Source organism: Anas acuta, chromosome 13 (assembly GCF_963932015.1).
Source record: "Anas acuta chromosome 13, bAnaAcu1.1, whole genome shotgun sequence".
Taxonomy (NCBI): domain Eukaryota; kingdom Metazoa; phylum Chordata; class Aves; order Anseriformes; family Anatidae; genus Anas; species Anas acuta.
The window spans coordinates 12,499,300-12,523,918 of record NC_088991.1 but is presented as its reverse complement, the minus strand read 5'-3'; the positions used below and the strand labels follow the sequence as shown (position 1 = coordinate 12,523,918).

The following is a 24,619-nucleotide window of genomic DNA, read 5'->3' as shown; positions in this document are numbered from 1 at the left end:
CTTTCTTTACCGTTTCTTAATGATGACTCTAGAGTAATTTCTGACAGATAAATATGCAGCACGTAACGAGTGCAGATCACATGGTAACACAGCTAATTAATCTCCCAGAGTGTTCCAGCAGTCAGGCAGCACCTCATTAACATAGCAGGGCCCAGGACACGGCGGCCAGCTCATTTAGGGGAGCCTGAATGCTCTCTGCTCGGCTTCCCCATTTTGAGGCAGGCGCGGGAGGCTCGCAGAAGCGCTCCCTAAACCCCGCGGGGGCCACGACCCGCTCCCCTTTGTTCTGACACGCCAATTCCTCACTTGTTTTTATTTTATTTTGCTTTATTTTGCTTTATTTTGCTTTATTTTGCTTTATTTTGCTTTATTTTATTTTATTTTATTTTATTTTATTTTATTTTATTTTATTTTATTTTATTTTATTTTATTTTATTTTTTCTGCATTTTTTTTTCCACGCCACTCCGGCAGACGTGCGGTCCTTGCCGGCTTCCCCCGCAGATGCTCGGCCCGGCCGGGACGCCCCTTTAACCGGAGGGCGCCATCGGCGGCGGCCCCCGGAGCCCACCCCCCCCTCCCACCCCCCGCGTGCTGCCGCCGCCGCCGCCACTCGCCCCGCCCCCTCGGCCCCTCATTGGCCAGCACCGCCCCGGGAGCCACGCCCCTCCCCTCCTCGCCGCCGCGGATTGGCGAGGACGGACGAGGAGCGCGGCGAGGCCACGCCCCCCTCTCCAGCCGCCCCCCCCCATCTCCCTCTCCCGCGGCCCCCCCCCCCCCCCCCCTTTCCTTCTGCCCCCTGCGGGCCCGTTGGCGCCTGCGCAGTGGCGTGGCGGCGGCGGGCGGCCCCGCTGTTGTTATTGTGGGGCTGGGCTGCGCCGCGCGAAGATGGCGGCCGGGCAGGGGGGCGGCGGCGGCGGCAACGGCAACGGCAACGGGAATGGGAACGGCAACGGCAACGGCCCGGGGGGGCTGGGGATCCCCGCTCACCTCACGCTCTCCTTCTCGGCCGGGCCGCACTGGGGCGCGGCCACCCTGCCGCAGCCGCACACGGTGCGCAGCCTGGACCGGGCCCTGGAGGAGGCGGGCAGCTCGGGCATCCTCTGCCTCAGCGGGAGGAAGCTCCGCGACTTCCCCGGCAGCGGCTACGACCTCAGCGACACCACGCAAGCAGGTGTGGGGCTAGGGGAGAAGGGGGAGGCGGTGGGGCCGGCTCCTGCCGCGGGGCGGCCCCGTGGTGGCGGCGGGGAGCGGCCTGCGAGGGGTGGGGGCGGCGGGGGGGGGGGCTGCGATCCGCGCTGGGAGCCCTGTGCCCGGCCTGCAGGCAGGGCGCTGAGGGGAGCCGAGCTCGGAGAGGTTTCCCTGCGAGCCGCTGGAGAAGCAGATCTTGCGGTTTTTTTCTTATTTTTTTTTTTTTTTTCGCAGAGGTTTTGTCAGGTTTTGGCTGGGTTTATGCGCTGCTGGAAAGGCATCGCGCTGAGTTAACGTGCTAGAGCGAAATGTTAATGAGAGGTCTGGCATCTTTTGTTCAGAAGCAGCGGTGGCTTTCCCCAGCGTTGTCGAGGCGGATCAATTCCGTGCGTGATTTTGTTTGTTTCGTGGGTTTTCTTTCCCCGTAGGTTACGAATAGCTGGGGTATTGTTTTGGATACGAGACTGCCTATTGTGGCACCTTACCCATCTCTGACAGTGCTGCTCTACCAAATACTCGTTCTGTTGGTCTTTGTTGTGGGCTGCAGTTTGTGCAGAGTTAAATAGCGATGGACTTGTTCTCCTGCGATATATTAGGTTGCGTAGGGTGTACAATTTGTGAAGGGCTGATTTATAAAATCCAATTCCTGTATCCTGTACCAAGCCTGCTAATGGCTTGTAGGATATTAGTGTTTTTTCTTTTTTTTCTTTTTTTTTTTTCCCCCCTCTGGCATGTGTGATGCATCCCTACGTGCAGTGCAGAATAGGGATAGGTAAAAGTGTGTTATGTCATAATGGAAGAACCACATTAAATTAAAAACAATCGTTATTTCATGGAACCTGTTTCCGTGTAATAGCATAAAAAATTATGCAGCACCATAGTAGACCGATTCACTGTATAAATATTCAATAGTTAAAGCTTTAAAATCAGATGTTGTATATAGGGAATATTATTAAAAGGAATTTTTATGTAACCTGAAGCAGGTGCATCAAGGATCCATTTTTGTTTGCTTCTTACTAATTCAAATTGTAACTGTGTTTAATTTTTAGCTTTGTTTTGAATTCCATCACATTTGAGTAAAAGCTGTCTGCAGTGCTATTATCTTTATCTTTTCGAATGTAGTAGAGCCCAGTCACCACCATCAGGATTCGACCTTCATCATGAAAGATGTTGTGTGAAAATGTTTAAAGGCAGCCTCTGACAAAAATAGCCATAGTGCATGTTGTTCTGTAAGCACTTATTTAAATACTTGATGTGTGCCTATGCAAAAACCTTCTCATAATGATGATTTATTATAGTACTTATGAATTAATTAAATGGAATATGAATTTTAGAGGCCTTGCAAAAACTTGCTTGTAAACAAAAGATTTGTAGTCCTTATTTTGACGTTATCTGTGGACTTTTTTTTTTTTTTTTTTTTTTTGATGAGTGGGTAAATGGTATTCTGCTGGTGAATCTATGGCATCATTTACAGTGTCAGTATGGCATAGAGCTTTTGATGTAGGATCAACTACTGTCTCGTAGGCATTTGTTTACTGGCATTTTTCACAGTTATTGCTGTTTCGTGCCACAATATACCCATGAATAAGGTTATGGATATATGCTGAAACAGGGGGGATAGGGAACTTGGGTCAAAAAGATTTGCTGTGTTTCACTTTCAGTTCTAAGTTGGTGACTCTCTGAAATTCAGTTCTGTGATACTTGAAGCAAACACTAAAAAAAAAAAAAAGTATATAATATCTCCCACATACAAACCTAGATACAGTTTCTTTTCCATATCACAAGCCTGAATGCAGTAGGTTCTGCAGTGTCACTGTAAATCCAGAATATTCTGCTTTAACATCAGTAAAATCAACCCTAGAAATAACCTCCTGTTGCTGAAGTAAAAACACTGCAGTTTTATATGTATACACACACGCATGCTTCTTAAAGCACAACTGCTGTTATCATCAAAAATACCCTTGGATTGGAGGTGTTTTTTTTTTTTTAGGCTTGGCCATATTTTGTATCTAACTTATGTAATGGTTTACCAGTACATAATTGGCAAATAATATAATACATTTTTGGCATCGTAATTTATGTGACAAAGCTAACTGCTGAACTGCTGAACTAAAAGCATATAAACAGTATCTGTCTGGTTAGCTCTGACCTTATGTTTGTCATATCTTTTGTTAACTGTGAATTTGCATTGCAGCTCTTTGGCAAAAAATACTTCTATTTTCTGGTTTGCTAGAATTTTTCATCTGGCTGTTCAAACAAATCTTGTGCAGCTGTTAAATGAACTTCTGGGGCGGGGGGGAAAATCAGTTGCAAGATATCAAGAGGTGTATGAATATTCCAATCACTTTATTAACGTGTGTAATTTTGCTTCTTGCTGTGTGAACAACATTAAGCCCCTGGCAGTTAAGTAATTGAGTAATCACATCAATGTAATCACTGTCTGCTTAGCTGAAGAGATGTGTTTTCTGTTCTGTTTCTTCTTGTAGTTAGGTTCCTGTGCTATATGGCCATCCTGACTCAAGTCAACCAATGCCTTCAGAAATATCCTTACTTTTTTTGTGAGCAGTTAGCAGTCCAAGGTATAGGACTGACAGGAAAAAAAATAAAATTGCTCTGTATGAATATACTGGTGCCATCAGGCTTACTTGTGACTTTGTCACAAGAAACTTGAGTCCCCATTTTTAATTTTAAGGGAACCTCCAAGCAATTACGAGTAGTTGAGTGATTGCCTGTTATATTAACCTGAAATTTCTTCGTTGTTACCACCTGCTGCCTTTTCGTTTAGCTGAGGAGTAACACCAGTATATTTCAAGTCTGACTTGAGAATGAGCCCTCCTGTCATGGTTAATAACAATGTCACTACCATGGGCCAAGTTCCCACATTGTGATTCCTCCATGGGTGTTCTGGGAGTATGGTGTAAGGGGGAATCATGCTTCTTTATGATGCCATTGCATATACTAAGGGCATGACTGTTTTTTACCTTACAAGGGCCAAAAATATGATGTATGTAGTGAAAAGTTATTTTTGTTGGTGGTACCAACCTTGACTCAGGTGACAGCAAGTGATTGAATAGGAACAGCAAATTCAATTTTCAATTGAAGAAACACATATGATGTATATCATAAGTCTAGATTACATTGTAGAACTCAAACGTCTTGAGACATGAAGTTCTTCAGTAATGACTTCTTCATGTTTGATGGCCTCTTCACGTTTGAATGGAAACAAACAGGTTATAGGAGGCTTTCTGGAGTGGTGCTCATGCTCAGAAGATGCAAAAGCTGAAAGTGACACAGCAGTGTCTTTGCTTTTTCTTAGATTTTCTTAGATTTTGTTGTTGTTTGTGAGAAGTGTCTTCTCATGTGACTTGTGAAGATTTCTTGGAGCTGACTCAAAAGTGTATACTGATTTTCCTGGCAAGGCTGACACTTAATGCATTCTCCTTGACAATGTGGAGAGGCTTCCAAATTCCTGGTTTTCTGTGGCTGTCCATGGTCTTGTCCAACAGCTTTTGCCATTCTTCGAATGGACCTGTTTTTTTTTATTACAGAACTATGGCCTTTCTTGCTTGGGCAGACATGATTATTTCTGATATGTTCCCAAGTGCTTGAAGGGTTCTGTTTGACTGGTGAGCCAATGTATAACTTCTCAACAAAGATGAGTAGTACATGGCTTAAAGGAACTCTGCATCACAGGCCTGTTCATAGCCTGCTAGCCAGCAGGTGTAACTTACACAATGAGCAAATCCCTGTCCATCTGTTTGTTAAAACAAGTGTCTACTTAAGTTTGTCACTTTATCATTTTGTTTCAGCAGGTGTTCCCAATATGTAGTGGACAAGAACTTATATTAAAGGCTGGAAGGCTACTTTGATTTCAGAGCCAACGTACTAGATCTCGATTCTTCCTCCCCAGCAGAAGTCAACTGTGGTAGAAAACCATTGATCTGTTCCGGATACAGAAAAATGTATTTCACATGGAAGAGCTGTGGTTCAATCTGAGGGGATGCCCTTTTGGTTAAGGCCCTAATGTAATAAAATATATATATTTTAGAAAGGATATTAGGATATTCTTTAGTAGTGCTGTTTGACAAGCCAGGAATGATGAATCTGTTAAGGACAGTTTCTCGTTGCCTGAACAGCCTTTCCTCTGTGCTTTTTGAGTATCTTTAATTATGCGGTCATGTGCGGTTTTTTCCTGTGTTGCTTTCACTGCACAGGCTGTGTAACTAAAATTAGTGATGTGGATAACCATAGAGCAGATATTTTCTAGCTCTTGAATTGTTGGATGTAGAACCCAAACATTACTTCCTATCTCTTTTTACTGTCTTTTTCACAAAATTAAAAGCTATTCTGCACACTGCCAAACATCCAATTCAAAAAAAAAAAAAAAAAAAGCTGCTTATAGCAACCCATGGGAGTGTTTTTCTTTCTTTTAAACAGCTCAAAGAAGAAGCACAAGCGGAGGAATGTAAAATAGAGAAGCAACGTGACAAGGTTGCTAGCTCCTACCTAACGTGGAGCAGCCGAGCTAAAATTGTTGGTAGTGTTTTGTCAGGAGAAACATGGTCATGTTACCACAGTCCAGTACCTTGTGCTTCACTTCTTAGTATATTAAGAGACGGTGCATGTGTTAGAAAAAGGATTAAATTATTGAATGTGTACCAGAGCTGTTAAACTGGCCATGGTAATTACTTTTTTCATTTGTGTCTAGCTGCTAATAGTGGACATACTGGTGGCTTCCTCTTGTACTTCTCTGAATGTGCTCAGAAGTCCTAAGTCTCTCACCTATGCATGTTGCAATTTTGTGACTGTGTAAAGGCTAAAACGTACTCTTTCTCCTTTCAGTTTCAAAATCTTCTGCTTATTATTCTCCTTACTGTCAAACTACTGTCGTTTGAATTGTGAAGGGTTCTCTTTCTCTTTTCTAATCTTTGACCTAGTAGATTCTTGAAAATAGGTACTGATCTCGATTTATGTGCAGTCTGTGATCCTTAACTGTTCTATATAGGAAAAACATTTTTCTACTATATAAATTGAACTGTATGTATACCAAAGGTCTATCTACTCCGGTATTCTTTATTGAAATAATATTTTTTAACCTGTTAATTGGTAACTTTATTTGCAGCCCAATGTTTCTCTTGAAAATGATGCAAATGGATTTTGTGCCCTCAGTTTTCTATTCCAGGCTGATGAAATCTCTGCATAATCTCCTCTTATACTGAAAAATTCTCTCACGTGTACCTACATCCTTAGTTGTACCCTATATTTTTTGAGATAAGCCAGGAACTGCATGCAGTCAAGATAAGTGTTTGGAAGGAAAACTCCATTCTCTGCTCTTAGCATTGTTTTGTGCCCTCGGCTTGAGTTATCATTTAAAAAAAAAAAAAAAAAAAGGAAAAGGAAAAGAATAGAGTAATAAGGCTGCATCATTGTCAGCTTTACAACTTCAGCATATTCACTTATAAGTTAGAATCATAAAATATCTTGAGTTTGAAGGGACCCATGAGGATCATCGAGTCCAGCTGCTGGCACCACACAGGTCTACCCAGAAATTCAGACCATATGACTAAGAGCACAGTCCAAATCTTTCTTAAACTCTGACAGGCTTGGTGCTGTCACTGTGTCCCTGGGAAGCCTGTTCCAGTGCACAACAACCCTCTCAGTGGAGAACCTCTTCCTGATATCTAGCCTGAACCTCCCCTACTGCAGCTTGACACCATTCCCTCGGGTCCTATTGCTTGTCACAAAAGAATAGATCAGCACCTACCCCTCCACTCCCCCTTGTGAGGAAGCTGTAGACCCCAGTGAGGTTTCCTCTTAGCCTTCTCTTTTCCAGACTGAACAGGCCAAGTGACCTCAGTTGTTCCTCATACATCTTCCCCTCTAGGCCCTTCACCATCTTAGTAGTCCTCCTCTGGACACTTTCCAACAGTTTCACATCCTCTTTGTACTGTGGTGTCCAGAACTGCACACAGTATTCAAGGTGAGGCCACACCAGCGCAGGGCAGGACAATCACCTCCCTCAACCGATCAGCAATGCTGCGTTTGATGCACCCCAGGACACGGTTGGCCCTCCTGGCTGCCAGGGCACACTGCTGGCTTATATTCAGCTTGCTATCAACCACAACCCCAAGATCCCTCTCTGCAGGGCTGCTGTCCAGCGTCTTGTTGCCTAGTCTGTAGGTATAGCCAGGGTTACCTCATCCCAGGTGCAGAACCCGGCACTTGCTCTTGTTAAACTTCATGGGGTTGGTGATTGCCCAGCTCTCCAATCTGTCCACATCTCTCTGCAAGGCCTTTCCACCCTCAACAGAGTCAACAACTCCTCTAAGTTTAGTATCGTCAGCAAATTTGCTGAGAACATCTTCTAATCCTATATCCAATTCATTTATAAAAACCATTGAAGAGGACTGGCCCTAAAGTGGAGCGTTGGGGAACCCCACTGGTGACTGGCTGCCAGCCTGATGTGGCCCCATTTACCACAACCCTTTAAGCGCTGCCCATCAGCCCATTGCTCACCCATTGTATGATGTTTTTGTCTAGCTGTGTGCTGGACATTTTGTCCAGTAGGGTCCTATGGGAAACTGTGTTGAAAGCTTTGCTGAAATCCAAAAAGATCACATCAACTGGTTTCCCTTGATTGACTAGATGTAATTCAACATATTGAGGCTAGAGAAGGACGTGAAAGTGAAATCATCACAAAATCATGCCTAAGACAAATAGAAACAAGACTGGACACAGAGAAGCAGAACTAGCTGTATAAGTAATTCAGCTGAAAATGCAGTGTGTGTGAAGCTACTGCAATATTAATCACAAAGTGAAGATGAAATGGCAAGTAATGTAAGTTTATTTAAGTGTGAAATTTCCAAATATATGATTTGTAAAGTAGATCCTTCTGAGCAGGTACTTAAAAAACTTTATTTCTTTAAATGATCTTCTGCTCCTATAGAAACAAAGTGATTTGCTATTCCTGCACATTCATTCCATGCTGAGATTAGAAAGGCTTGCATTGGAAAGCTGGAACGGCCTTTAAAGTTTAATTGGTTATGAGGGAGCTTTTCTAGATACAGGTTTTAAAGTTAATATTGCAGGTGTTTTGGAATTAAATTTCAATTATGGTGATGTCATATTAAAAATCATTTGGCAGTTCGTTTAGATGACATTAAATATATATATATATAAAATAATCTTCAAGAGCCTATTTTTTATGAAAATAAAAAAAGTCAACCTCAGAGTTAAATACTCAGGCTTGACTTCATAACGACTGGTACCCGTGTGTCAGCTGCTTTAAAAAAAAACACAACAATTGTGCCACTGCTTCCCATTTGTGGGAAGATCGTGCTGCAGAGTGTGACTCCGGGTGTTTGAGACTTCATACAAAATGCTCGCTGGGATTGAGCCACTTCTGATTTTTTTGTCTAATCTTTATCATTTTAGTATGTCAGTTAAAATATGTAGCAACCACAAAGATTAGATGAAGACAGGCTATGCTTCTATTTGACTTCAGAGTATACACACCTGGAAAAAATCAATTTAAATGTTATTACATACACTTTTAACAGTAGATTCTAAATGTATTTAAATTTGCGTGTGGCACGGAAAGTATGCTGATAAGTTTTAATTTCCCAAGAGATAAAGTATCTAGCAGGTACGTCAGAGTTTCTTTATTGTGCGTAAGAGTTGATAGATGTTCAGTTTAAGTATAGTCCTTTACAGTAGCTCTTAATTTAGGAGAGCAAATGTTTCATTTGGATATGAAACGCATAAAGTTATGTGCAAAAATGATTTTCCTGTAATTCTTGAGCATTTTTTGTCAGTAAATTCTTTAAAAAAAATAAAATTGTTTTGCAGCTGAAGTAGTTGTTTATACATGTATGCAGTCATTCTAAATTCTGGCATATTTAATTGTTCTGCAATTAATTTTGCAACCTAAGTTGAGAGTTCTGATCTTAGTTACGTAAATATCCAGGGTTCTGTTTTTTTTGAATTTTCAAATGGGAATTATAAAATGTTTCTATGTTTAACAACTGTAGTTGTGCCTTAGTGTTAAGAACTCTCAACATGCGAGTGTGCTGTATAGTGTTTGAGGAGAATGCTAGAGAGCCTGCCTTTTGGTCTAAGTTTGGCAAGATTAAGAGCTCATTTCTTTTAAGGTTCCTGAAAATAAGGAGGAATCAGTACTTTTCAGAAACCTTGTTTTGTACATTGTTTACATTTAACTGGAAAGTGCTAGGTAGCTTATGCAAAGGACTTCTCATCAGAATCCTTGAGAAAAATACTCTTTAGTAGTCTCTCTTCTCTTTCTCCCACCAGGTCTAGCTTTCAGTTTCTGACTATTTTTTCTTTTGTTTTCCATCATGCCTGTACTAGCTAATGGCATAGGAGCACAGTGCTTAAAACACAGTTAGAGGAGTGTTCACTTTAATTTTGTCAAACAGGACACAGGATACCAATTTTTTAAGGCAGACTTAACACCCACCCCCACCATTTAGCGCCATTTTTGAAAGCTTCAAGTAAAAGCTGTTTTTAGATTAATGCTGCCATCAAAATTCTTGATTGGTACAATTATTAGGTTCCTCTATAGGAGGCAGATCTATATTTAGGCACGTGTTTTTTTAGATGCATCTTTGTTTCATTATGATAGTAAAGAGGAAAACTGACATTTTAAATACTCAAACAGTGCTAAGATTGTTACAGTTGTATAATACAAACAATCAACAATTTTAAATCTGATATTTAAATATGTTTAAAGAGCTTTTCATGGTCATCAAGAAGAGTCATGTGCTTAGAACAAGACCAGTTAGGTCAGGTTGCTCAGGGTCTTGTCCGGTTGAGTTTTGAGCATCTCTGGTGATATTTCTATCTTTGTGAAATGTGTTTTCTGGATTATCCTGGAAGCCTATGTTTATTTCAGTCCAACTGAAGAAAACATTCTTACTTGATTAAATTGGTTTGTTCCTGCTAAGTGCCATTTCTTTGGTTAGTAGTGAAAATCAGATCTTTTATTTTCTTAGTTTCTCACCAAACTTGACAAGGAGTCTTGAGATTCTACTAAAGAGTGAAACATATATTTTTCTTCCTTTTTTTTTTTTTGTGTGTGTGTGTATGTGACTTTTCTTATTTGTGACTTCACTATTGGGCTTAAAAGACTTTGGTTTAAGGTCAGTAAATTCAAGTCTTACCTTTGAATATCTGCTGACTCATTAATCCATTTTTCCCTAATCCTGGAGGATTAAAGCAAGATAGAAAATGAGTATTCTTAGTGATAACGTTGAAGACAAATGATATATGCTTAGATGTAGTTATTTAGTACTGGAATGTCACAACAAAAACTGACAGCTCTGGTTTACTAGTAAACAACCAGTATATGTACTATTTCCATGGGTTTTGTTACCCTTTCACTTCTCAAAACAGGATCACTAAAATGAGCAAGCAAAAAAACGTATTACAAGTGTGTTGGTGTTCTAAACTGTTTTCTTCTAATGCTTGTAAGCTCTTAGGGCTTTGAGGTCTTGTCAGCTTGGTGCTGGCAGAGTATTAAAATGAAGGATGATATTTTCAGATGCAGATAATTTGAGTTTAATGTTAGCTCATCAGTGGTTCTTTTTAATAACACTTCTGAGCATCTGCATTTAATTATTCCCAGTAAAGAAGATGGCAAGACTAAAGATAATGTGGAAATATGGCTTTTGTGGTATTACAAACGTACCTGAACAGGAGAGGCACAGACTTGGAACATTTTCAGGTCTGATATCTCAAAAAGAGACGTGAAAACAGGGATATGGACTAAGGTTACTGAATAAACTGTGTCATAAGTCCTATTCAGTACAAATACACAGTTGTGATGGGAATGAAAGGATGACAGAGTATTGGTGACTTAAACTCAACCAAATCTCATGGTGATAAGCTAATTTACAGCATTGGAGTAGTGTATATAATAAGAGGTCTTGAACTTGAAATTGTGGGGGGGGAGCTCTACATGCTTTGAAACAATTACACAAATTGTAATTCTGTCATAGGCTAGAAACTGAGTTGGTGGTATTGAGGATTCAGGAGCTAGAGTTTCAGTAGCACAAACAGAACTATTGAGTACAGGGAGATTTCTCCCTAGCCAGTGAACTACGGTACCCCTATTTTGAGTTGGTTTAGAATCCTTAAATATCTACTAGTCTTGATTTGTATGCTATTATTTCATTACAAACACTCATTTAAAATTTGTTTTCTATCAGCATGTTTTTTCTTTTTAACCTTTTTTTTTCTGACGTGGTAGTGAAATTGTGTAACATGCATTGTCTCACAACATCAAACAGAATTCAGGAAGATAAGACTAACTTGCCATACTGTTTTTAAAGTTATAAAAATAGGAAGAAAAATGTTGTAGCTCTACTAATAGTCAGAGAGAGTCTTCTGTCTTAAAGTCGTTCTCCCTACCTCTAAAGAGCAAACAAAAAAACAACGAATGGTTAATAACCTTCCAGTTTCAAATACTAATTTGAAGTATGGAGTGTTACATGAAGTTGTAACACTTGCATGCCTGTATTTTCTTTAGTCAAGTAAATTAATAATCACTATGTGAAATGTAATTACACTTTCTAATGCTGTTGTTGTTTGATGTAAATGCTAGCATGACAGTATTTGGATTGGAAGATGACAGTTTTGTGGAAAAAATGTTGATCTCTGGGAATCACCATATGCAGGTGTTTCTGCAGTGTGTTTTTTCCCTTCCAGAATCATATTGCATCTGACAGATCAATAATAAATTGTACCCATGTTCCGTGTGTTGTTGATCTCCAAGCCATGTTTAGATCAACTAAAAGTTTATCTCTAGGATCAGGTCTTGCACGTATGATTTTAATTTTATACATTGGCTTCTGACTTTTACATCGACTAATTACTTAAAGTTTCTGTTGTGTGTTGTGCTTTGTAGTTTGTGGGTGTGGTATGTTTTTTTTTTTTTTCTTAGACCATACTAAAGCATTACCAAAAAAAATAGACAGGAAACTTTTTACGTATTGCTAGTTAGTAGAACAGATCTCTTGTCACATTTTTTTCTTTTACCTTTGTGTTTACCTTTGTGATTTCACTTCTAAATATGATATTGGATCTCTGAGGAGGGGAAAAAGACACAGCAAACAAAACAACATGAATCATCATTTTAAATGAAAATACTGAGGTGAAGTAGTTCAAGTGTAAATTTCTCAGCTAATCTTTGCACAAGATGCATGCTGAATTTGAAATACAAAGTTTGAACGTAAATATGATTGCACTGGATCAAATAAAAGTTCCATCTGTTCTAGCAGCATGCCTCTGGTGGTAACTGATATTGAATGCTTAGAGAGAAGTGCAAGAAAAGGCAAACACGATGTTAATTCTGTTTGGCGGCCCTACTGCAGTTTAAATGTAATCTAAAAGTAGCATTTTTTTTTCCTTCTGATCATGATTTAAACTTGTGAGATACATTCTCACATCTAATGGCTTCCTCTCCAAACTAGCTTTTTTCTCAAACTCTTCTGTTCTGAAATTCTAATATACTGATTTTAAATGGTCTTTGTACAGTCAGTAAAGACTTAGCTGCTGCTTTGTTTCTTTTTAAACAGAGTTAACTTCTTCATATTTTTGTAGTTCCCCTTTCAAATGTAACCTTTGTAATGTTGTACTTCTCACTTCTGTTTCTGTAGAGATAGCGAATCAAAATACCCTGTGATTCATAAGCGATCATTGATAGCGTCTTTATTTTGGTTTTCACATAACACCCCTCAATTGAATGTTTTCCCATCTAAATCGGTTAAGCAAAGAATTCCTTTTTCTCACTTCTAGAGGGGTTGTCACCTTAAATTGTGTGCAATTCTATACTTAGCAGCTTTCCTTGCTTCTTCAGTCTATTAACCCATGTAAAACCATTCTTGTTTAAAGTGCCAGCAAGCTGCTTCAGTTTTAATTTAGGAAATCTACCCTTTCATCCACTAGCCTGCGCTAGTGTGTGGAGTTGCTCTGCCACAGGTGCACATCTTTGCATTTGCCTTTACTAAACCAGATGAGGTGTGTGCCAGCTGAGGTCACTCTGGCTGGCCTCCCAACCATCCAGCATGTGAGTTGCCCCTTCTTTCCCTGTCTTGAGGGTGTTCATGTGCTTAGAGCAGATTCCATCTTGCTTTCCAAACAATCTAAACAGTACCGAATCTAATGCTGACCCCTGAGAAATGCCACTGGTAGGTAGTTGGTTTGCTGGTTCAAGCCGTTAAGCTCTCTTCTTTGAACTTGACAGTGACTTTTAGCCACTTTTCTAGTCACTTTCAAATCCACTTCTTTGGTTTAGTAGAACAAAAGAAACTGTTCTGCTGATGATATGATGGGAGCTAAGCAGAAACAGTTATTTTTTGCAAGTTCTTAAAAACTAAGAACTAAGGCCTGAAATAGCAAGAGATCTGCATTGCTGTTTTGTTAAAAGACTCTGTTCAGCATTTTTGAGAAACCACATCCTTTGGAACTATCCTAACTTGGGAACTAGAGTTACATTCAGAAAAAGTAGATGTTCTTTCTAAAGTAAATCTCTTGCTTTCAAGATAGTTACATGAACTTTAATGACACAGGTTTGATAGTTAATTGATAATTTCCAGGATTCAAGGTCATATTCCACTTGAAATTTTTTAGGCTAATAGGAGAGGGACAAACAGTATTTTGTTTCCTTTTAGGTGTTCTTAATTATTGGTAATACATCTTTAATTTCCTGTCATTTTTCTGTTTTCTGTTTAAGTGCATATCAAATAACACTATTTTAGTATTTTAAATCTTTTTGGTAAATTAATTATATACTGTAGCATCTGGTAAAACTGAATTACTTTACGCTTACTTTACACCTTAATTTTTAGGACCGTGACAAGAATAACAGTGGGTATTTTAATCTTACTGCATGAAATTTTTGACTTAAAGGAATTTTTTTTTCCTTTTGCTTCTAGATCTTTCAAAGAATAGATTTACTGAAATTCCTCCTGATGTCTGGTTGTTTGCACCACTGGAAACTTTAAATTTGTATCATAACTGCATCAAATCCATTCCGGAATCTATAAAAAATCTACAAATGCTTACCTACCTTAACATTAGGTGAGTAATGCTTTTCATTTTTCATCTTTATATAATTCACCTCATTGGAAAGGTGGCATCCTCCTTCTTTATGATATAAAGTGCCCTTTTGTCCAAATTTGCGCTCTGGTAGTTACAAATTGCTCTGTGTGCCATATGCTTGGTATTTTAGAGCCAGCAGTTCTTGTTGCTTCCTTTATGGAAAGGAACCTACTACATTACAAAATTTCAGTCAATATACTGCAGTAGCTGACATTAAGGAGAGTTTAGGAAGTTTTCTTTGTTTTTAATGTTATGCTGACAGACTTTTTTACTGTTTTTAACAGTAAATGTTAGTAAAGTAAGTCTGTTAGCGTAACATTGTACTGTTTATAACAGTTAGACAGACACAGGTCCGTCATTAGTAACTTGAGCCACAGTAGTTGTGACAAGGTGCAAGATGAGTGGTACCTCTCCATCAAAATAGGGGTGTCAGTGCACAGAGCTTTGAGATTGTGAGTTAGAATTTCCTGTAATGCTTGTTCTTGTTTATGGTTGCATTTGCCAGTGGTAGTTACTATTTCTTTTAACATATTTCTCTGTACGTTTTAGCATTAGAAAGTTCAGTTATAGTACATTCTCGTTTATTCAAATGAAATGAGGACCTAAACTCTACATGTGTGACGGAGGCTGTGTTTGGTAAGGAATTTATGATGGAGTTTATAGCTTAAATTTAGGTGAAATTGTGGGAAAAAGGTAGAGAATATCTCCTGGAAATAAGACAAAAGTTGTACAATATGCATCTGAGACTTACCATCAGGCTTAAAGAGAGTATTATAATTTAGCCTGGCTTGTTCATTTTTCTTTTTTTCAAGTCGAAATCTTTTATCAACGTTGCCAAAATACCTGTTTGATCTTCCACTTAAAGTTCTGGTTGTCAGTAATAATAAGCTGGTCTCCATTCCAGAAGAAATAGGAAAGTTGAGAGATCTAATGGAGCTGGTAAGTATAACTATGAACTACTATATTAAGTAAACTTGAACTATAAGGAGTTTATTTACAGTGTGAGAAATATACTAATAACTAATTTTTAAATACAGAAATTCAAAATTAATTCAGTCTTTCATTCAGTGATATCAAATTACAGACAAAATATATGGGAATAAACACAAATCAGCATGTTAGGTTAACTTTAATCTTAAGTTCATAAATAAAATTGCTTTTCAGATTACTTCATTTGAATCCCTGTTAATTTTTTTTTTTTCTTTACAGTAATCATGGTTTTATTTATTTTTCTTGTATCTTCAGGAATATTTTAGCTGGAGAGTTCAACTCTATTTACTCCATACTCTTAGTAAAAGTTACACCATTCCATCATTGTACTGTTCTGTACTTCTAGTGTCTTATACTCTTCTCTTTGAGAAATTCTATATGCTTTCTTCAGTGTTATGGGACTTCAAGGTGGGATTCACTGCTGTTGTTTACAGAAAGCAAATATTTTTCAGAATTACGGTTATGGTGTTTTTGGCTTATTTTTTCATAAGTGTCACACCAAGAATAGCATGCTTGTTGACAGATTCTGGACATGCTAGAGAATTTCATTCTATTACCTGTATCATACCTCTTTAGAACACAGAACAAGAGGTTTATATAAATTTTTAAAAAGTTGACAACCAAGCCACATGCTAGAAAGATGGTTTTAAGAAAGGCATTCCACCTCTTTATTGAGTCAGAAATAGAAAAGGTTAGATACTGGTTTTTATTTATATCAATGTGATTGTTGATTCCGTATGGACCAAAATTCAACTACTGGCAGAAGTAGCTGTAGTCTGTGCTCATTTAATGTAGCATTGTCACCCTCTAGTGCTTGAATCCAAAAAAGTTGGTGAGCTTGCTATTACACTTAGCAAAATTTTAGTTGCATTGGTTCAAGGGTTTTAAGGAAGGAGAATTTTTATGAAAGAAGCAAAATGTAAATCATTTGCCTGCAGTAACACAAGAAGTTTGTAGCTGACATGGGAAATACACCCAGATCTTCTGTTTCCTGGGGTATAGTTTAAATCTCAAAACCAGTTATTTGTTGCTTTAACCTTTTGAAATGAGTTCCTGAAACGTGAATCACTAATGAAGAAACAGTGAGATCTGCTGTGGTGGTATTTCCCTTTGTGGAAAAAGCAAAGGATTTTTTATTTTTTAAAAATAGTTTGTTTTATAGCAGCTCTGATAGCAGTTTTCCTTTGTTTAATTTCATTTAAAATGTTCAGTTAATTTTTTCATTATCTTTTACCTAGGATGTCAGCTGTAATGAACTTCAGGTTCTTCCTCAGCAAATAGGAAAACTGCAGTCACTCAGAGAATTAAACATAAGAAGAAATAATCTCCATATGTTGCCAGATGGTAAGCTGTTCATCATCTTTTTTTTTTTTTGATGTAGATAAATTAGGTAAAGTGTTAATTAGATACCTTTTTTTTTTTTTTTTCCCAATACAGAGTTAGGAGACCTTCCCTTGGTAAAGCTGGATTTTTCTTGTAATAAAATCACAGAAATTCCAATTTGTTACAGAAAGTTACGTCACTTACAAGTAATAGTTTTGGATAACAATCCAATGCAGATACCACCAGCACAGGTTAGTACGAAAACATTCTGCTTTAGTAATTTGCATTAGGATCTTAAGAAAGAGGAAGCTGTTCTAAGTTAATACCAACCAGGTTTTCATTTTTTAGCTGTATTTCTGCTAGTGGGAAATTGTAGGCACAAGCTAATCAGTGTATGAAGTATTTTTGGGGTGCATTTTCAAGAGACATGCTATGTAATTAAATATTTTTTGTTTCCAGATATGCTTAAAGGGTAAAGTACATATATTTAAATTCCTCAGCATTCAGGCATGCCTCAGAATAGATAAAAAACCAGATTCCTTGGATCTTCCGTCGCTGGGTAAACGAATCCCTTCCCAGCCACTCACAGACAGGTGAGTAATGGATTTTTGTTGTTATAGTTCAATGGTATTTTAAAATTATTTTTCTTACCATTTATTATGAAGCAATCCTTGGGGTGTAAGAAAGAATGTCTTTATTACAGTTTAATAGATGTAACTTCAATGGTTTGCTTATTCTTTAGAAGTTACAGTATTTACTTTTTAAGGTCATTTTACTGGAGTCTAAATTGACTCATCCAAATAGCTGTGAAAAATTTTTATTTTACTCAGTTAAGATTTGGAAATCAGGGCAAGAGTATGTTTTAAATTTATTTATTGGAAGACTTTATTTATTTTTTTTATTTCCCAAACAGGTATGTCAAAAGAATTAACTTAAGTTCTCATAAATATTCTGAATATAGTCTGTTGGATGGAAAGTCTGCCTCCTGAATATGTATTTAGGGAAGCTGTAACTTAAATATCAGTGAAATCCTGAGTATTTTTTGATTGGATTGCTCTTGAGGTCAAAAAGAACAGTATACTTGTTTGGACATACGTACTGTATACCTCTCGAGTAATTTATTAAATGGGAGTGCTCTTGTATTTTCTGTGTTTGGTTGACTTGCCATTAATGACCATATGAAACAATATTCTTTTTGTCTATTTGCCTAAAATGTTGTGTGCTATTTGTGGCACTCATTGGGCTTAAGGCCAAAGGAAAGATTAAAATTATTAGTAAAGCTTACACAGAACATGTTGAACTATCAGATTCAGTCCATGGTCTCAGGCAACCATGCCACTAGGGAATCAGTCCACAGTGTCCGTGGAATGCTTCTAAATGCCTGTAGAAACCGTGGTCTGCAACTGCTACCTGAAAGGTGCTGCTTAAGACCTACTACTAAAATGTATTGCAAAATGAACAAGGTCAAGAGTATTATCACTGTTCATCACCTTTGTAGTAGTGAGAATTGTTTAATTAAACTTTACAGATGATCTCGATTAAAAGCCAGGCTTCAGTGTGCAGTTAGAAAAACACACTCTGCTCATGCTGATGGCTTTCTGTCTTTAGAGAGCATACATTTGGACAGAATATTACATAGCTGTTAATGCAGGTTTAAACCTGTATGACTGTCTAATAGGGAATATATTTGCTAATAATATAATCCATGCCTGCCATTAGAATTAAAAGAATTGCTTTTAACAGCAATTGCTAAATTCTCCAGAAAATACTTCTGAATGAAATAAAACAATTCTAAAATTGCACAGATGTGGAAAGTATGATATTTATTCTTTACTCCTTTAACTTTTTTGAGACTCTTTTTCTTTCTTAAACTCTTGTAGGTTAAAAATTTGTTCTTTACACATTTGGTGTTGTGCAAAAATTCTGTATTGGCAACTGTAGATGGGTATATAGAATCTATATATTTTAATGGATGTTTATTTTCCTATAGCAAAGTTAAGCTGGTTTCTTTCATTCCTTTTTTTTTTTTTTTTAATTTTTGTTTTATTAAGCAGCATAGAGGACTTTTATCCCAATAAAAATCACGGACCAGACTCTGGCATTGGAAGTGATAATGGGGACAAAAGATTGTCCACAACAGAAGTAAGTATTTTTTTACTGCTGATTTTGTCTAGCTTGTTTTATAGATTTTTTTTCCTTTTCTCTTTCATCTAATTTAAGAAATATTTAACTAAGTTGCAGTTAACATCCTTTGAAATCCGTATAGATGAGTTTAAACCATTGCTACTAATATAATCCATGCCTGCCATTAGAGTCAAAAAGAATTGCTTTTAACAGCAATAGCTAAATTCTCCAAAAAAAAAAGGCTGACAATATCAGACATATAAATTATGTATTGTTTTGACTTTTCTGGTTAAGTTTCATTCCTGTCCAAATCTTACACATTTCCAAAACTGAATTCTTATCTAAATAATTGTTTGGATCTTTTCATGTATAATGCGTGTAATGTGTGTATAATGTGTGTAATTGTGTTGTCCACATGACAAAACTTACTTAATGTTTGCTTTTGTTATTAGTAAAAAGAATATAGTTAGGAAAATTAAAATACATTTTATCTAAACTTAGTAATTAGGGAAACTGTGATGTATGTTAATAAAACCTGAGTTTTGTATATGTTAATCTGTTTTCTTGTTTAAATTTTAGTAAGAACTTCTGGATGATCTGCTAGGTCTAAAGTCATAAAGATTCTTACAAATTATCTATTTGTAGAAATGTAGATTAAGCAGCTGTAAATAAATGGTGTCAATACTGAATAGTGAGTGCAGTATATATATATATTTTACTTTTAGAAAGAATCATTGCAAATGCATAATGATTGAACTGAGAACTGTACAACAAGGAATATTACAAGTGTTTAAGTGAATTCTAAATGATGGGAAGTGAAGCTGTGGTTCTTTTTCAGTAGTCTTACTACTTGGAAGCTTTAGATAGGAAAGCACTTAAGTACAGATTTATTAGCCCGCTGACCAGAATTGTACTGGAGCTCTTTGAACAAAATACCGTGTTTCAAAGGAAACTGAAACAATTACTTTAAAAAACAAAAACAGTTGATTCTGCCTTGGGAGCCATTCCTCATGATAGGGTCTGTTGTATTTGTGATTTATTAGCAAATCATATAATAATGTGATATATATGCAAGTTCTGTATTAAATATGACTGTCTTTGCAGCCATCCGATGATGATACAATCAGCCTTCACTCCCAGGTATCAGAATCAACAAGAGAACAGACGTTGAGGAATGACAATCATGTAATGGGAAGTAAACTTGATCCTCAGAAAGGTAATATCTGTTGTGCATCTGTCCTTTTAGGTAACAGAATTGCTTTTTCAAAGGTAATCTAATTTAAGAAAACTGCACAAAATTGTATCGTGGCATATTGGAATTTTGTTTTTATCATTTCAGAAAGCAATATAATAAAATAATAAATAGAGAAAAGAAGAAAAATATTTCTCTAGATGAAGAAAGGAGACATGATTTAATTGTATTGTCTTTATCTGTCATTTTTCATATGTACTTCTGACTCTGAGGAGTAATGTTTGGTTGATAGAGCTGTTAATATTATCTCTTCTCTTCCTTATCAATCCTCACTAGACCAGGAGGTGTATGATTACATTGATCCAAATGCAGAAGAGGGAGCTGTTCCTGAGCAAGGAGATGTGCAGATCGGACCATTGCTGTCCTATATCAAGGTAGCATAGATTGATTAAAAAACGAACAAACAAAAAACACACACTAATTCAGCAGGCTTTTTCTTCCTCATCTCAAGTCTAATTTTATTTTTCATCCTGTGTAAGGAACGGGGAAAACATCCTGAGAAATCCCAAAAGATAGAACAGAATGAGGACTGGGGAGATGAAAAACGGTAAATCTTTTCAGTCTTTTTTTGGGAAGGGTGGTTTTGCTTTTAAACACCATCAAGGAAAGAAGTCTTTTGTTGAGCAGATTTCTCCTTCTTGGATGAAAAAATGAGCATATTGGAAGAGCTTCTTACTTCTTGTCCAAGCAAGTTTCTGTGTCTTGCTTTGCTGAAGTCAGGCAAGTCACTAATGTTTAATTTTTCAGACTTCTTCAGAAGGAACAGCCACTGGCTGAAGAAGATGATGAAATCAAGGAAGTGACTGACTTGAGAAAAATAGCAGCTCAGTTACTGCAGCAAGAACAAAAACACAGGTATTAAAAATAATAGTTAACTTGTGTCACAATTAATGTGTTCATTAGCCTGTCTTATACCCAAAAGCTCCTCATTTGGAGAACATTTTTGTCCAGTTGATGAGATGAAGCAATAGACCTATTCTGTGTTTCTTTTCATAAAGTTGCTATGTAGAGTAGCTGTGATGCGCCTTTTATAGAGAGGAAGAGATGAATGTGAAATTCTATTATTATTATTTTTTAATTAAGTACCTTAAGCATGGTCAGTGCTTATATAAGTAGACTATCATTGACATTAAAATGACTTTGTCTCAGTTTGTGTGGTTTTAGAGAACCTTCAAACAGTTTGTGTGCTACTGTTTATTTGTCTTAAACACAAGGTAATTTAGGTGATGCTTCCTCTGTTCAGCCACATACGAGATATGTTTCCTATTAACCGAAGGGGAAACTTGTTCAAATGTAATTCTGTCAAATGACAGTGTGTGTGTATATGTGTGTGTGTATAAATAAATATATATATAATTTGAATAGTGCAAATGCATCCTTATGCAGCCTGACTTTCATAACTTCATGTTGGCATTTCAACAGAACAACTCTTGAAAATGATAAGTAAAACAAGAAGACTACTAAAGTAATGCAACAGAAAAAGCTAGCAACTGTCTTAGGAAGAGAAGGAGGAGTATGTAACCTGAAGTTACATAGGAAGCGAGAAGGAAAGGGTAGGAACTCTGTTGTCTCTGGTTCCTTTACCAAGCAGGCACAATACCAGTGAGGTACATCAGAGACAGTAAGCTCTCTGCTGAAAGATGAAAGTGGTAGTAAATTGCCCATTAACTACAGTTAGATCATTACAGTGGTTCATTCTCCACAGTCATGGCTTCAGCTTCATACTAGCATAAGTACTCTTTTTGTACTCTTGAATTTCTATGCAGAGATTGAGATTCTACGCTGCTGTTTTTAAGATAACTGTAATACACACAAAGCCTTTAAAGGAATTGATACTGTGAAATGCAGAGCTTTACAAATTCAACAGTGTTGTATCATGCTTCAATAGAACAGAAGAAATGTCTTAGGGGGAAAGATGAAGTATGTCTTCCCTGTAACTCCATATAGTGTACTTAAGAATTTGGTGGGAAGGAAAAAAATAAGAATGAAATCATAATGCTAACATGTTTTTTATTAACAAAACTATTAAAAAATGAGGAAGAATTCTGAATTCTTATTAAAAGATAAAAATATTTTTCTTAATTCTGATAGCTATTTATATTGTTTGTGGGTTTTGTCTGGTTAGTTTTAATATTTCTTGGGTATCTAATCATTTGAAATACCAAGCCACTCCTCTTCTGAAGTACTGCAACTTAAATTTTATTTTTGTTATACTTTGTTCTATCTCAACACAGCAATCTTCTTAAAGGTTTTACTTTATATATATAAAGAGCAATCTTGTTAGTCAAATTTTACTTCTTAGTTTAAAGCTTTCTTACATATCTTTAAATATATGGGGACAAAATCACCTCTGAGATAAAACTGTAGTTATTTGCAATTAGTAAAATATAATTTAATCCTGATTTTGAATCCATAGTGTGTGGGTTTATAATTCCTTGCCAGGAGTAATTCTGAATTGTACCAATTGTGCCATTTCTGAATTTGTGCAAAATATGTACAGCCTGAGTAAACAGAATTCTCAAAGTGAGCATCATTAAATAATTTCTTACTAATCATATTTCTGTTCATTCAGTGTGTTTTCTTTTAATATTATGCAGTGTTTCTTTTCTTTTTGCTTGCTATGCTAATGACTTCCCTGTCCTTTCCCATCAACCTGTCCTGCTTCCTTCTTCCGTCTGTGGCTTTGATGTACATGAAATATGAATGCAGACGAAGGCCATTAAGCTATAGAACTTCATTCAGTGAAAAACTCTTCCAGAGGACAAGGGCAGCAGGACGTGCATCAAGGTATAAAGTGTTTGTAGAGCTTCAGATTTCCTAAGATAAAATGTGGACGAAAGAAACAGTTTAGGCCATTTTTTTTTTTGAACGAAAGCAGAAAAAATGGATCGTCTCAGCCTAAGATTTAGTTACCAAAAATAATTGCAATGCACTTACTTTTATTTGAAATTAAATACTGTTACAGGAAAATTCTTAATTAGACTTTAAATGACTCCAAACTAGAAGATTATTTTCCTGTCCCTTTGGCATGCTTTATCTTCTTTCTTTTTGTTTTGTTTTTAAATGTGTAATAGCTCAAATACAGAGAATCTTTTTTCTTTTAAAACTTCTGGGTTTTAAAGTCATGCAAGTTTTTATTCAGGGGACTTAGTACGTCCATCAGTATGTCATTTGACTGATAATCTGTCCAAATGTTTTTTTAATTGGATTTGATAGTGCGTGAATGAACACAATGGCTGGACTCTTTGCACCATTAGCCCCACATTTAAGGGAACATGATTTCATAATTTAAGCTACTTGAACTTTCATCCTGCCTACTCAATTTTGTACTGTATTTCCTGGAAGAGAGATAGATCTTCACAACTGTGCTTATTTTTTCTTAGCTAAATAAATTATTTTGCCAGAAATTCTGTAGTCTCTAATTTTCTAAATTCAGATTAATTTGATTTACTTTTTCTTCAACTAAAAACCTTAAGTTCCTTGTTCCATAGGAAACTCAGATTTTCTGATCGGACTAATAACTGCTAATCTGACCGGTACTGACTTTCCTATCATTATTCTTCAGTTTTGAAGTGGGAAGAGTCAAAAATGATTGTATTTGTTTTCTTGTTTTACAAAGTATTAAAACGTATTTAAAATCATAGGAAAACTTAGTTTATTATGATCTCAAACATAAATTATATAAATATTTAATAAAAGAAGTTTGGCTGAAGAAGATGTATGTTTGGCATTACTTTGGATAGGTTTAATAACACTTCGTTTAATGATCATGAAAGTCAAATAGCCTTTCTTGCATAGAATAAGTGAATTTACACTACCGTCACTTTGGTGAAAGCATTGTATCAAAGTGCTTAGGTGACTGAAATTTCTAGTTCTTTTAAGCACATTTTGTCTTAATGGCCATATATTACTACAGTTTGTCTGAATTTCTCATTGCCTTCAGCTAAGGAGATAAGGATAGGTTGAAATTCACTGTAAAAATGACTCTAAACTGGCTGTTTTATGATGTTTGATACATCATATGCTCTGAATATTAATTTTTTGTGAGACTTATTTCTGGCAATAGTGTAATTCTGGAAAGTACATTTTAAATTTGTTTATGAAGACAATATAGGGAGCATATGCTGCTGTCTAAATTATTTAGTTGTTTTACAAGCTTAACTTGTCTTAATGCTATTGAGGTTCACACGGTCAGATTTAAACTGCAAGTGAGATAACAGAGCTCAAAGTTATGACAATATTCAGAAGTCTGAAAATTAATACATCATCTAAAGTTCATTGTTTTACTGTCATATCTTATGATAATGAAATATTAAAAGGTGCCTACTGTATTTTACTGTCTTCCATTGAATTGCTGGTTTGCTTCTTGTTCTTCCTGATTCCTAATAATTTCTCTATATAATTCAGTGTAAACATACTTTGATGTCAGTCCTGCACACTGTGAATTCAGTGTTGAAATGTAATGTTGATACTCCCAATAATTCACCATTAATCATTCCAGTTGCTGTTTAACATGATTCTTAATTGAAAATGTGTTTTTAATTGGTGTGGTATTTTCAACATTTTAAACATTCATAATAAACACCTCATATCACCTTCCTGTGTGTGCACATACATGGTAT

The 24,619-nt window shown here is 36.7% G+C and overlaps 1 protein-coding gene across 2 annotated transcripts in view; it reads left to right on the top strand.

The window, feature by feature from the left end:
• Positions 1-805: 805 nt before the first annotated feature.
• The window catches only part of LRCH2 (leucine rich repeats and calponin homology domain containing 2), a 43,416-nt gene continuing 19,602 nt past the window's right edge, over positions 806-24,619 (top strand). For both annotated transcript variants that reach the window (XM_068696554.1, XM_068696553.1), the window contains exons 1-11: positions 806-1,172; positions 14,143-14,287; positions 15,121-15,247; positions 16,537-16,642; positions 16,736-16,872; positions 17,081-17,214; positions 18,676-18,763; positions 19,850-19,961; positions 20,274-20,371; positions 20,477-20,544; positions 20,745-20,852. In XM_068696554.1, the coding sequence (XP_068552655.1) occupies positions 887-1,172; positions 14,143-14,287; positions 15,121-15,247; positions 16,537-16,642; positions 16,736-16,872; positions 17,081-17,214; positions 18,676-18,763; positions 19,850-19,961; positions 20,274-20,371; positions 20,477-20,544; positions 20,745-20,852 (1,409 nt within the window). In that variant the 5' untranslated portion in view covers positions 806-886. The remainder of the gene's footprint in view (positions 1,173-14,142; positions 14,288-15,120; positions 15,248-16,536; positions 16,643-16,735; positions 16,873-17,080; positions 17,215-18,675; positions 18,764-19,849; positions 19,962-20,273; positions 20,372-20,476; positions 20,545-20,744; positions 20,853-24,619) is intronic.